The sequence below is a fragment of the Notamacropus eugenii genome, chromosome 4, assembly GCF_028372415.1.
Source record: "Notamacropus eugenii isolate mMacEug1 chromosome 4, mMacEug1.pri_v2, whole genome shotgun sequence".
Taxonomy (NCBI): Eukaryota; Metazoa; Chordata; class Mammalia; order Diprotodontia; family Macropodidae; genus Notamacropus; species Notamacropus eugenii.
Genome location: NC_092875.1, coordinates 368,341,048 through 368,354,772, shown reverse-complemented (window position 1 = coordinate 368,354,772; position 13,725 = coordinate 368,341,048). Strand labels below are relative to the sequence as shown.

Genomic DNA, 13,725 nt, shown 5'->3' with positions numbered 1-13,725 from the left:
TTTCCGAGACGCACCCGGGAGGCTGCCCTGTCCCACCTCCCGATGCCCGGCGCCCACTTCTCTACCCCTAGGAGGGGGCTGCGCACGTGCGGGCCCCCTCCAGTCCCCTCCCCCAGCACTTCTCCACCTCCGCGCCTTTGCACCCCGCCCCCTGGCCGCCGCCACGCGCGTGGGATAACGGTAGTCCCGTATCGCTTCCCTTTGCCCCGCCCCCGCCCCTGTCCCCCACTCGCTCTCGTTCCCATCCCCATCCCTTCTTTCCGCCTTTCCGTCCACTCTCCCACCTCTGTCTCCCACTCCCCTCCAGTGAAAGCCGCAGTGCCCCTCCACTCGGAGAGGGGGAATCCACTCCCGGAATAGACTGGGGCTGCACTAGGGGCGGGGTCCGCGGAGCCGACCGAGGGATCCCCCACCGGCGCGCGCGCACGCTTCCCCCGCCCCTCCCTCCTCCGGCCCCCCAGGCCCCCGCGGCCGCGCACGGCCCCCTCCGCCTGCCCCTGCCCCTCCCCCGCCCGCGCGGCTCCCGAGCGCAGTCGAAGCCAGCGGCAGCGCCGCCTCCACCGAGCGAGAGCCGGCAGCTCCAGCCCCGCCGAGCCCCGCGCCCGCCCGCCTTCCTCCTCAGCCTGCCGGCCCCCCAACGCGCAGCCGGGCGCTAGGTCACCCCAGGAGCCCCGGCTCTCCCTCCGCCCCCGCCGCCCCTGTGCCGATCCCCGTCCTCCTTCCCTCGCGGGGCTAGCCACCGGGGCTGGCGGGTTAGAGGACACCATGAGTCTGCGGCGCCGGGCGGAGAGCGGGGACCCCGAACCAGCCCCGCTTCCGCCCCCCGGAGAACCCGCCGCGGCCGACCTCCCGCGCTACCTGCCGCCGCTGATCCCGCCGCTGCCCAGCCTGCTCGCGCTGCCCTCGCTGCCCGCCCTGCCCGCGCTGCCGCCGCCCCCGCCGGCGCCGCCAGGACCCGCTCCGAGGCCGGCCGAGCCGCCGCCGCCGCCGGCCGAGGGGATCCCGCGGCGAGGAGCCGGGGAGGACCCGCCGCCGCCGCCGCCGCTGCTGCCTCCCCCGCCGCCGCCGCAGCTCCCGCTCCTGCTCCCGCTGCCTTTGGCGGAGCAGGATCCGCCCAGTGCCGGAGACTCCGGGGAAGGTCCGAAGCGCTTCTCCGAACCCCCGCCTCCGGACTCGGAGGAGCCGCAGGCTGCCGGAGCCGGCGGGGGAGGCAGAAGGACCGAGCTCCTCGGAGCAGCCCGAGACCCGCTCGGTGTGCAGCAGTCGCAGCAGCAGCAGCAGCAGCAGCGACCAGCGCACGGGGCACCACCACCACCAGCACCAGCACCACCTGCCCATCTGCAAGATCTGCTTCCAGGGGGCTGAGCAGGTAAGGACCCCACCACTCTGGAGAGCGCCCCCGAGCTCCAGCGCACCCCATCGGGACCCTGGGCTAAGTTGGGAGCAAGCTCCGAAATCCAGACGCTCCCTCGCCCGGCGCCGGGAGATGTTCAGCACCATGGACAAGTCCTTGTGTGGGAATCGCAAGGATTCCTTGTTTTCACCACTTTCCCCCACCTTTCCCTCCTTTCTCTTTATTTTGCAGGTAGATACACATATTATCACATTGCCATATACACTATGAGGGCATTTCATTTGCTTTGCCTTTTTTTCTCTCTCTGGCAAGGTTTGGGGGTTACACATTCCTCAGGTGCCTTTATGATGCTAAAGACATTTTTGTGAATGACTGTTCCTAGAATTACACATTGCTGTAGAAATATCTCGAGGACATACAGTCTCACAATACTGACACATAAACAAAACAATGGAGCACATAAAGAAATTGTATCATTTTTAATATTATAGTTTTAGGTCTCAGAGTTACATTTTTACGAGAGACAGAGGAGGCTACTATGGCTCTGGGGTGGAGTTGGAATCCTTGATGTTTTAAAGAAGATAACAATGACATATTTTATTGAACTTGTATGCCTCAGTAATTGCTCGTATTTTGAAACTATATATATATATAGTAACATAGCATAAACCATTAAATTTTATGAAAAGAATTGAATGAATGAAAGGAAGGTAGAATATAAATTTGTGGTCTGAGATGACGTTACCTTGGATATTTTAAAAAGTAAGGAAATTGCACAGGAATACGTAGGCTTTCAATAATATAATGCATTAAGTCAATATTTATGATGCCAAGTCTAGAAAAAAATAAAAGCATAGTGCTACTGTAAGCTACTCTCTGGGTTGTCATGCATTTCTTCTTCAGCAATGATTAAGAATAACTGCAGAGGAAATGCACTTGACCATCCACTTAAAAGTTATTAAAGAGATTTAATAGGACTGCTGTTCCCCCAAGGGCATTGGAAGTTATACGTTGTAGACATTTTGTATCTTGGTGTAGAACATTTATGTGCTAAGTGTTATCAGTATTTTTGGAAGAGTATTTTTGGGTAAGATTTTATGGTTATTCTAATCAGAGCATGAAATTTTAATTTCATTTAGTTGGGTAGAGCCCACTACTTATTTTGTGAAACAAAAAAGAGAAGATATAGACACCACCATAACATTAATACTGATTTCTTTTATTTTTAGGGTGAACTGTTAAATCCTTGCCGATGTGATGGGTCAGTTCGGTATACACATCAGCTATGCCTGTTAAAGTGGATCAGTGAAAGGGGGTCATGGACCTGTGAGCTCTGCTGTTATAGATACCATGTAATAGCAATTAAGATGAAAAAACCTTGCCAGGTAAAAAAAAATTAAGATATATTTATTTTCTGAAGTAGCAGTGCTAGCTAAGAGTATACTTTTTTCCAGAACATTTTCTAAAATGGCAAAATTTTGAATTTGTATAGTACTGTTTTTCCAAGGTATATTGCATCTGGGTTTTGAAAGGCTTATGTGATATTTTAACCAATAGGGCTCTCTAGATTGATTAGTTACTTATTGATAAAATATCCCATCATCAACTTTCTAAAACACACAAGCTGGAAAAGTGTCATTTGTTGAATCTTGCAGTTAAAAATAATTCTATTTTCATTTCAATTTTAATGTAATGTGACCTGTGAAATTTTTGATAAACTTAAGAATTTGAACATTGAATAGACTGATTTGGAGAGAGAGACAAGTAGGGAGGAAATCAGTTGGTAGTTCTGTGGAGGATTGGGGTAGGCTTTTAAGAAAATCAATAACCTGATCTTTTTAGCCTACTTTAATCCTTCTGTGCTTTCTGTTTTAGCATTTTTTATTTGATCAGTTTCAGATGCCTTTACCTTCCCTATATAGTCAACTGCACCATTTCTTACTCCAGTGCAATGCAGACAATGTGAAGCAACATGACTCAATGTATAGAAGGATTGCTCTGGAGTCAGGAAGACTCAGATTCAGGTCCTGCCTATGATACACACTGGTTGTGTGGCTATGGGTAAGGCCCTTAATTACTTAGTGACCCAATTAACACTCTAAAACTATAACCTGCCAATGAATAAGGTTCTATACCAATGAAATCACAGGCCTAAATAACAACAAAACTTTCATTAATATATATTGACTCAATAAAATGTGTACAAGGCCAATATAGAAAGTAAAAAAAATAGTTAAAGTTCACCAGGTAGAAGAAGGTTGGGATATAAAACACAGAAGTAAAAGAAGAAATGGTAAGGGAAAGGAAGGATAAAATGAAGACTGGAAAGTGGTTACTTAAGTATGATTAACAAACAAGAGATGAAAATAGGAATTTTCTCAAGACATCAAGGGGCATGCATATAGGTTGCATTTAAAGATGAACGATTCTAATAAAAAGCGATACTATCATTCTGAAGAGTGATACAAAATGAAATATTTTTTAGAATCAATATTTTGTTGAGCCAGTTGGGTACAGATGGATGGGTCCATGATGGTCATTTAAAAAAAAATACAGATAAAAACATGTCACAAGATCACTATATGGATTGGATAATTAGATTTGCAGTTATTATGTTAATGAAAGTATAATATATAGGAAATTTCTAACATTCTGTTGTTTGGATTAGCTTCAGATCCTATTTGTACTTGACCAGTGATGGTCTGCAGGTATATATGAAGGATTCTTAAATGTTAAAACAGGAAGACATATTTCTGAAATTGTAGTTTTCAGGACAGTTTATATTATACATTTCCACTTGGAGTTAAAATTTATATTATGACTTCACATTTGGTTCTGTTTGGAGTCGAAAGAGACAGAAGGCAGGAAGAAAATATTTGCTAATACAAATAACTAGGATTAGTTATTCGTGTTGTTTATTTTGTTTAGGACTTTAATGATAAAAAACACTTTATAAACCTATTTACACAATTATAGTTAGTATTAGTTTTACTTATATCTACATAGGGTTAACCCTATTATGATATATAAAGTATTCCTATGATGTACATAGTCAGTTAATAAGCATTTAATAAGCACCTAATAGGTACCAGGCATTGTACTAGGTACGGAGGATACAAAGAAAGGCGAAAGATAGTCCTGTCCTCCCTCAAGGAGCTGTCCGTCTAATGGGAGAAACAGCATGAATGCAACCATGTGCAGATGACCTATACACACATACTTCCACTCATCCATATTGTTTTTTTTAGTATAACAGAAAGTGTAATTTTGGAGCTAAAATATTGGTGTAATGATTAATTTTCAGATTGTGCTATGAGTAAATTATTTTATAGAAATACATTACATACTTTTAAAGGTCATGAACTTTCTCAGGCCACTTGTCATTAACAGCTTGGAACTTTTTTTCATAATTACTATCCTGGAGGCTTGAAAGGATTCATAAAGTTCCCAAACTGGAGGTTATATACTTTTAAGATCTGAATGAATTAATTTTATTTTCACCAATTACATGTAAAAACAGTGTTTAACACTGATTTTTAAAACTTTTGAATTCCAAATTCTCTCTCTTCCTTCTTTCCTACTCTTCTCATTGAGATGACAAGCGATTTGATATAGGTCATGTGTAGTCATACAAAACATCCATAATAGTCACGCTGTGTGAGAAAACAGACAAAAAACTCAGGAAAAATAAAGTGAAAAAAAGTATACTTCAATCTTACTCATATACCATCAGTTCTTTCTCTGGGGATGATAGCATTTTTCATCATAAATCCTTTAGAGTTGTTTTGGATCATTGTATTGCTGAGAATAACTAGGTCATTCACAGCTGATCATCTTGCAATATTGCTGTTACTTTATACGCAGTACATTTCTCTTTGCATTAGTCCATTCAGGTCTTTCCAGGATTTTCCTCAGAACATCCTGCTCATCGTATCTTATAGCACAGTAGTATTCGATCACATCAGTATACAACAATTTGTTTAGCCATTCCCCAGTTGATGGGCATCCCCTCAGTTTCTAATTCTTTGTCCTTAGAAATGAACTGCTACAAATATTTTTGTACATATATGTCCTTTTACTTTGTTTTTTATCTTATTTGGGATACAGATCTGGTAGTGGTATTATTAGGTCAAAGAGTATGCATAGTTTTATAGCCCTTAGGTCACAGGTCTAAATTGCTCTACAGAATGGTTGAATCAGTTTAAAACTCCACCAGCAGTGAATTAATGTTTCATTTTTCCCGCAATCTCTCCAGCATTTGCTATTTTCCTTTTCTGTCCTATTAGCCAATTTAATAGGTATGAGGCAGTACCTCAGAATTATTTTAATTTGCATTTCTCAAATCAATAGTGATTTAGAGCATTTTTTCATATGGCTACACATAGCTTTTATTACTTCATCTGAAAACTGACTTCATATCTTTTGATCCTTTATCAGTTGGGGAATGGCTCTTATTTTTATAAATTTGAATCAGTTCTCTATGTATTTGAAAAATGAGCCCTTTACCAGAGAAACTTGCCTCAAAAATTTTTCACAGTTATGATTGATAACTGAATTTCCCTCCATCCTATTTCCACCCTGTTTATTCTATTCTCTCTTTTAATCCATCCCTCCTCAAAAGTGTTTTGTTTCTGACTGTTGCCTCCCTCTATCTGCCCTCCCTTCTATCACCATCCTCCCTTCTCTTATCCCCTTTCCCTCCTACTTTTCTGAAAGATTTCAATGCCCAATTTTGAGTATGTATGTTACTCCTCTTTGAGCCAGTACCAGTGAGAGTAAAGTTCATGAATTCCTATCTCTCACATCTTTCCCTCCATTGTAAAAGCTTTTTCCTTTGGTTTTGTTTTATTGTTTCTTGATTTCTCATAAAGTCATTAGCTTCTATTAGTTTAATTCTAATTTTTAAGGAATTATTTTCTTCAGTGAACTTTTGTACCTCTTTTTCCATTTAGCCAATTCTGCTTTCTAAAGATTTCTCTTCAGTGAAGTTTTGTTTATCTTTTTCCATTTAAGTAATTCTACTTTTCATGACATTTTCATCACTGACTTTTTGTACCTCTTTTACCATTTGACCTAGTGTGTTTTTTAAGGTGTTATTTTCTTCAGTATTTTTTTTTGTGTCTCCCCTACTAAACTGTTGACTTTTTTCATCATTTTATTGCATCACTCTCATTTTTCTTCCCAGTTTTTCCAATACCTCTCTTTCTTGATTTTCAAAATTCTTTTTGAGCTCTTCCCTGTCCTGAGACCAATTCATATTTTCCTTGGAGACTTTGGATGTAGGAACTTTGACTTCGTTGTCTTCTTCTGAGTGTGTGTTTTCATGTTCTTTGTCACTATAGTAACTTTCTGTGGTCAGAATTTTTTCTGTTGTTTGCTCATTTTTCTGGACTGCAACCCAGATATGAGTATGGGCAAAGCAACAGAGTCCTGCCCTTAGTGCCAGCAAAGAGACCCCTGTAATCTTCTGACCAGTTTTGACCCTTTGTGGGCTGAGAGCTCTGGAAGTAGCTGCTGTTATTGTTGAGTCAGTGGCTCCCAAGACTTGCTCCTGGTTTGCTGGGGCCTGGTCTGTGCTGGTGGGGCCTGCACTGGACTCTTCTCCATTCTCACCTCAGTGTGATAGATCTTTCCCGCCTACCTTCTAAGTTGTCTTTGACTGAAAAATTATTTCACCTCAACTTTTTGTGGGTTCTTTTGCTTCAGAAATTGTGTTATGGCATTACTTAAAGGTGTTCAGAGGGATCTAGGGAGAGCTTAGATGAGTTGTTGCCTTTTCTCTGCCATCTTGGTTTTGCTGAATTAATTGCATATCAGTCTCAAGAACAACTTACACATTCATTCACTCTCGTGGTCATAAGTTAAGGGATATGTAGGATATAATAGAAGATGGTACATGTTTGGAATTAAAAAGGAGATCAGAAAGCAGCGATTTCACTTTAAGTAATTCATACAAGAAACATACAATTCATACAAGAAACCCTAGGTACAGAGTAAGTGAAGACACCTGTATCTTGTGTGCTACTTACTCTGAAAAATGTTTTCTATTTGTAGAGCAATTTACTGTTGGCATGTTTGTGTTTGTGTGAGTATGTTGGAGAACACTGCTTTTAAAAAAATAGATAATGAATATACATATTACAAATTCAGAATCTTGTTTAAATAGTCAAATAATATCCATTAAATTATTCGTATTATCTGAAAAATACTGAAAGTATTCGTAAACTAGAATAGAGTTTAATTTACGTTAGCAGATCTATAAATTGACTAAAGTTTATGTTGCATACTCTTGCTTATTCATTAATTTGATATTTCATTTTGAGATTTAAATAAGATTAGTATTAATACTCAAAATATCATTAATGCATCAATTTAGATTTTAATAAATAGATATAGACATTTTAATATGGATAAAGATGAATATATATGTGTATATTTGTATATATATATACACACACATATATATGTAGTTTTGGATAAGAGATTTACATGAGAACTTTGAAATGTAACAGCTATCTCTAAGTGAGAGAAAGTTTTATTTGCTTTTTGTGTAGTAGAGCAATTAAGGATTGTTTAAAGTATAACTTACTAAGAATATTTGGAGGCTAATTTTCAATGGGATTTTGTTGCTACAGATCACTGAAATCCAGTGAAACATAAATATCTAGACTTAAGTTGTCAAAAGAATCAGGCAATTCCATGTATATGTTTGTTTTCAGAATAAAACCCCTCAAAGATAGGTGGGGGTAACCTCAATATTATGTGTTAGAATTCCAGACCACTCTACCTTCTGCACCTTCCTTTAACCCCTACTCTAACATGTTTGTATTTATTTTACCTTCAAGTTTTTATCAGAGTTCCCTTTCTAATCTTCCTCCTCCTCTTTCTTCTTACGTTTATACATTTTTGTGTAACAAAATATTTGATAATACAAGCATCATAGAGTATGTGAGAGCCATCTTTACATACTTTCAAGACTCATGAACCCAGAGGGCAGAACAAAGAGCCATATATTGAAATTGCAGAAACCAGAGTTAGATTTGTTGTAAGGAAAAAAAATTCCTAACAATTAAAGTTATCCCAAAGCTCAATTAACTGTTTGAGTAAGCAGGAGATCTTAATCATTGTAGCTGGAGAGTTATTTGTCAGGGATGTTGTAAAAGAAATCAGGTGTGGGTTGAACTAACTGGACTCTGAGACTCAACTTTGTGACTGTCAACTCTAAGACTGTTGGGATTGGAAGCTCAATTCCGTGTGGACGGTCTCGGGCGGGTAAAAGTGGGACTTCTAAATCTTAGAGTCTTATGAGGCCCTCCATGAACAGCGGGGGTTCGAGAAGGTCAGACTGAGCTAGCTTGGCTAGCTCGGGTATTTCCGTCTCTCCCCGGGAGATATGTGATGGGTGGAGTCTCCCTGCCCTCGAGGTCGTCCCGGATTGGAGCACACCTAGTTACCTAACAGCATGGTATTGAGATGCAAACTGTGTGGCTGAAGGTTAAGTAGGATTGAGGAAGCCTGAAAGCTCTCTTAACACGTGAGGAGCCAAAGAGGACAGTAGGCTCCTCTTCTTTTCTTTCCTCTCTCCCCTCCCCCTCTCTCCCCGCTTGTACTTCTACTTCCAATCCCTTAAGCTTAGCCTCCTTAGGAAATCTCCCCCTCTTCCTCCTAAGGAAGACCCCCCTGCACTTGTAACTAGACCCTGAAATAAAGCTCAACCCCTGTTCGACTCTGGAACGTCCTTTCTCTCATATGTGCATCCGGTTTGGCCAACCGAAGACCTGGGACAGGTAAGAAAGACTCGGGTAGCCCAATACAGGCCTCTAGGCTTGGCATAAGACTCTGTGACTCTATTATCCTCAGTTTATAAATGAATAAACTGTGACTCAGGATAGTTAGTTACTTATCCAAAGTCAACGGGTTAGTAAGCAGTGAAGACAAAACCTGAATACATTTTCTTACTTCAGGTCCAACCCCCTTTGCATTATGCCATCCTGCCTTTCATTTGACTCTACCTATCTCTGTACAGTGGGATGTTCGAAAGTTTTGAAAGTGAAATCTCCAAATGTCACTAACAGTGGCAGCCTGAACATTCTTCCAGATCTTTCTTCACTTGGAGCACCAAAAAAGATGAAAGCATTATTTGAATTATATTGAATAAATACATGGATTGAAGTTAGGTTGTTGGTTACCTGATACCGGTCTTTGGGTGGATTATAAATCACAGATTTTCCCTCTCCCTTTTTAAACAATTGGCTTATAATATGTTCTGTAGCTCTAATCCTTTCCTCCTTGAATACATGCTAATTTAACTGTGATGATGTATCTCATTTTCATGAATATTGCGGTACAATTTTGGTTATTGTTGTTCATTTTAGTCATGCACGACTCTTCATGACCCCATTTGGAGTTTTCTTGGCAAAGATGCTGGAGTGATTTGCCATTTCTTTCTCCAGCTCATTTTTACAGATGAGGAAACTAAGGCAAACAGGTTAAGTGACTTGATTAGGGTCACAGAGCTAGTAAGTGTCTGAGGCGAGATCTGAACTCTAGTCTTCCTGACTCCAGGCCTGGTGCTGTATCCACTGTGTCACCTTGATGTCCCTCAATTGTAGTTCATTGTGTTATATTTTTAAGTTTTAATTAAAATTAATATAACAGCATCTCAATATGACACTATATGCTATAGTGTAGAATGTAGTTTTGAATGGCTTTATCTATGTATAAAATCCTAGAGTATAGTGACTAGGTTATCTGTAGCCCCTTATTATAGAGCACTTCTACAAGTTTCGTTAACTTCCCCAAACCACTAAATAATGCTCTGGTGGAAGTGTTGTTTTATTTCCTCCTCCCAAAAAAGTGTTTTAAGTTATTCCAGTGTAGTAGCTGATGGGCTTAGAATAAACAGAAAATAATTTAAATTTTGATTGTTATTTATATACAAAGCACCAGAGTTTTGAGTGATTTATGATCTTTGAACATTTGCATTTTATACTTTTCTCAAAACTGGAATCCAGTGGAGCCATATTAAATCTCACTATGCTGATCTGACAATTTGATTATTTTTATAAAAATGATGGTTGATCTAACCTAAGTTCCCTGCAAAATTTTAATAGCTGTAGAATGTAATAAAGTTTCTCATTACTAAGATTATATTACTGAAGAAAAATGTTAGGCATTATATTGAAATGGATTTAATGAAATATTTCCTTGGAAAATTAAAATAAATAAAAATAAACGAAGCATATATATCATAAGGCAATTTCCTGTTTAAAAATTATTTTTGTTCATTTACTGGCTAATTCTCAAAATCCATTAATCTGCATTTCAGTTTCTAGAGTAAACTGATGCTTTTCTATATAAAATAAATAAATTTCTCTTTGCATATTAATTGAATCATCTTGTGTTGTATACTTGTCTTTTGTGTAGTGACCTGATGCTTTTCTATATGAACTTCTATGTGATTACCAGATGGTTATAATAATGTAGGTGAATATATATACTATAGTATTTTCCCTAAATTTGTCTTTTTTTTGAAAAGAGAGATGTCAATTTTTCAGAGTGACCCATAGCTTCCTCTGACACTTTTTTTCTTTATATTTCCTCAACTCAGATCCATATTTTATTTTGACCCATGGAACATTCTTAGGTCATTTTTTTCCTTTTAAATCATTTATTCTCACCTTCAGTAAAGGAATGAGCTTCTACCAAGGACTGGTAATCAGAGCTAGAAGCTATTAGAAAAACAGATTTTTGCTGCTTGAAGCTGTAGCAGATAGAGCATCTTCAGTTTTCATTAAATAATATCTTCTCTTATATCTCAGTTTTTACCAGTCTACTGCTAATGAAATTGAAGTGTTAGTATTTTATGGACATAGTTCTACTTCTCGTCAGTGAAAAATAAAAGAAGTGGCTTTCCATTTCTGTATTTTATACTTGTTATTTGATAGATATTTGAAATGATATATTGAAGTGCTTCAATATTTTAAGGATTTGTGATTTTATCAGCATTTATTCTGTAACTCTCTGCTGACCTCCAGACTTACATTTCCAACTGACTTTCAGACATCTTGAACTGGATGTCCAGTAAACATCTCAAACGCAGTATGTCCAATGAACTCATTATCTCTGCCACCAAACCCTTCATCCTCCTTGCCTTCCTCCCAGTCCCTCCAGATTGAAACCTGGTAGTCTTCCTGGATTTCTCACCTGTCCCTCACCCTCCATATCCCCTCTATTACCAAGGCTTGTCAATTTCACCTTTGCAGCATCTCTCCAATAAATGCCCTTTTCTCCTCTGACATTGCCACCACTCTAGTGCAGACCTTCATCAGCCCCCACTTATACTTCTGCAATAGCCAGCTGGTGGGTCTTCCTATTCCAAGTCTCTCTCTACTCCTAAGCCACAAAAATGATTTCCCTAAAAACTGCAAGTCTAATCATGTCACCCCTCTTCCCAATAAACTCCAATGGCTTCCTTATTGCCTTCAGGATCAAAATAAAAAACGTTCTATTTGCTATTCAAAGCTTTTCATAAACCTAGCTCCCTCCCACCTTTTCAGTCTTGTATCTTACTTCCTGCCATGTGATGCTTTGATCCAAAGATACTGACCTCCTGCCTGTTCATTTTCTCAGCTCTAGACATTTTCTATGGCTGTCTCTGCCAGGATTGCTCTCCCTTCTCTACTCCAGCTACTGATCTTCCTGGATTCCTTTTAATTCCCAACTAAAATCTTATCTTCTACAGAAAGCCTTTCCTAACCTCTCTTAATTCCAGTGCTTTGTCTCTATTTATCCTATGTATAGCTTGCTTTGTATATATTTATTTTCATGTGGTTTTCCCCGTTAGACTTTAAGCTTCTAGAAAGCAGATGTTCTCTTGCCTCTTTTTGTTTCCCCAGTGCTTAGCAAAGTGTCAAACACATAGTAGGTGCTTAATAAATGTTTATTGATAGATTATCCCTTAATGCAGATCTCATCCTGTCTAGATCTTAGTAGATGGTCTTGGACAGTTACTATGGTTGAGAAATAATTTAGTCCGCAGCCAGCAGTAAATAGCCTTCGAGTACTTAGTCTGGTCCTTGGATGATGTACATTCTGTCACTGGGCCTATACCTGAAGTCTTTTCTAGGATCTGTCAGAGCTTGCATTCCGTTAGCTTCTTTGGGAATCTGAGGTCAATAACACACCATACAAAAGCAGTGGGATAGGACCAATGGATTATATTGTATCATCATCAGTTTACAGTTTGGGAACTAGGTAGTCCAACTTCCCATGTCACAGAAGAGGAGACTAAGGTCAAGTTACTTACCTTAAAATGTCATATCATGACACTTCAATTTCCATATGGTTTATACATTAGTGCCTTTGTTGTGAAACGATTTCTTCAATAAGACTGTGTCAAAGTTACATTCAGTTCCACTTTAGAGGCTCTGGAGATATGTTATCAAGTTAGAAGAGAGAGCTGGAAGTGGTCACATCTCAGAATGAGTCCTCAGGAATATTGAGGCAAGTCTCTCTTTGCCGCAATTCGTGTTCCGTGGTGTGCTGCAAATCTTAAAAGACCAATAGGAGAAGAGACTTCAGGGCTCCTTCCCTGAAGCATGAATTCCTTCTCCAATATTGCCAGTCAAGGTTCAGGTAGCATCCACCACCAGGTTCTGAGAACACATATCAAATCTTTAGACAAATCTTAATTGTTAGGAGATTCTTCTCTATAGGTTCTTATTCTCCTGGCTTCCATCTAGCAATTCAGTCTTTGAGTTCTTGACCAAACAGATTAAGTTACCTTTTCTCCATGATAGCCCCTCAGATCTTTTGAGATCCTGTCTTCCTTTAAGTGTTTTGGTTTAGAGTGTTCAAAGACTAACTTCTCAGATTCTCTTAGGAAAAATTTTTGGTACACCATAGAGTAAGACTCTTACTTTGAGATTGTGAGATTATATTATTTTAGGAGGCAGTGTGGCATAGTGTCTGGAATGCTGGATGTGGAGTCAGAAATAGGTTCCAGTTCTTCCTCAGATACTTACTGACTTTATGACCCTGGGCAAGTTACTTAACATCTTCATTTTTATTTTTTAAACATTTATTTATTTAGTTTTAGTTTTCAACATTCATTTCCACAAGATTTTGAACTCCAAATTTTCTCCCCATCTCTCCTCTCCCCCACCCCAAGACACTGTGCATTCTGATTACCCCTTACTCCAATCTGTCCTCCCTTCTATCACAGCCCTCCCTGCCCCTTCTCTCTTTTCTTGTAGGGCAAGATAGATTTCTCTACCCTTTCCCAGTTGCATGCAAAAACAATTCTCAACATTCATTCCTAAAACTTTGAGTTTCAACTTTTCTCCCATCCTCCCTCCCCACCTATCCCC

At 40.0% G+C, this 13,725-nt stretch overlaps 1 protein-coding gene across 1 annotated transcript in view; it reads left to right on the top strand.

Moving 5' to 3' along the window:
• The first annotated feature begins 472 nt into the window (after positions 1-472).
• The window catches only part of MARCHF11 (membrane associated ring-CH-type finger 11), a 149,298-nt gene continuing 136,045 nt past the window's right edge, over positions 473-13,725 (top strand). The window contains 3 exon segments of the mRNA XM_072605459.1: positions 473-1,203; positions 1,205-1,369; positions 2,584-2,739. Coding sequence (XP_072461560.1) covers positions 766-1,203; positions 1,205-1,369; positions 2,584-2,739 — 759 coding nt within the window. The 5' untranslated portion in view covers positions 473-765.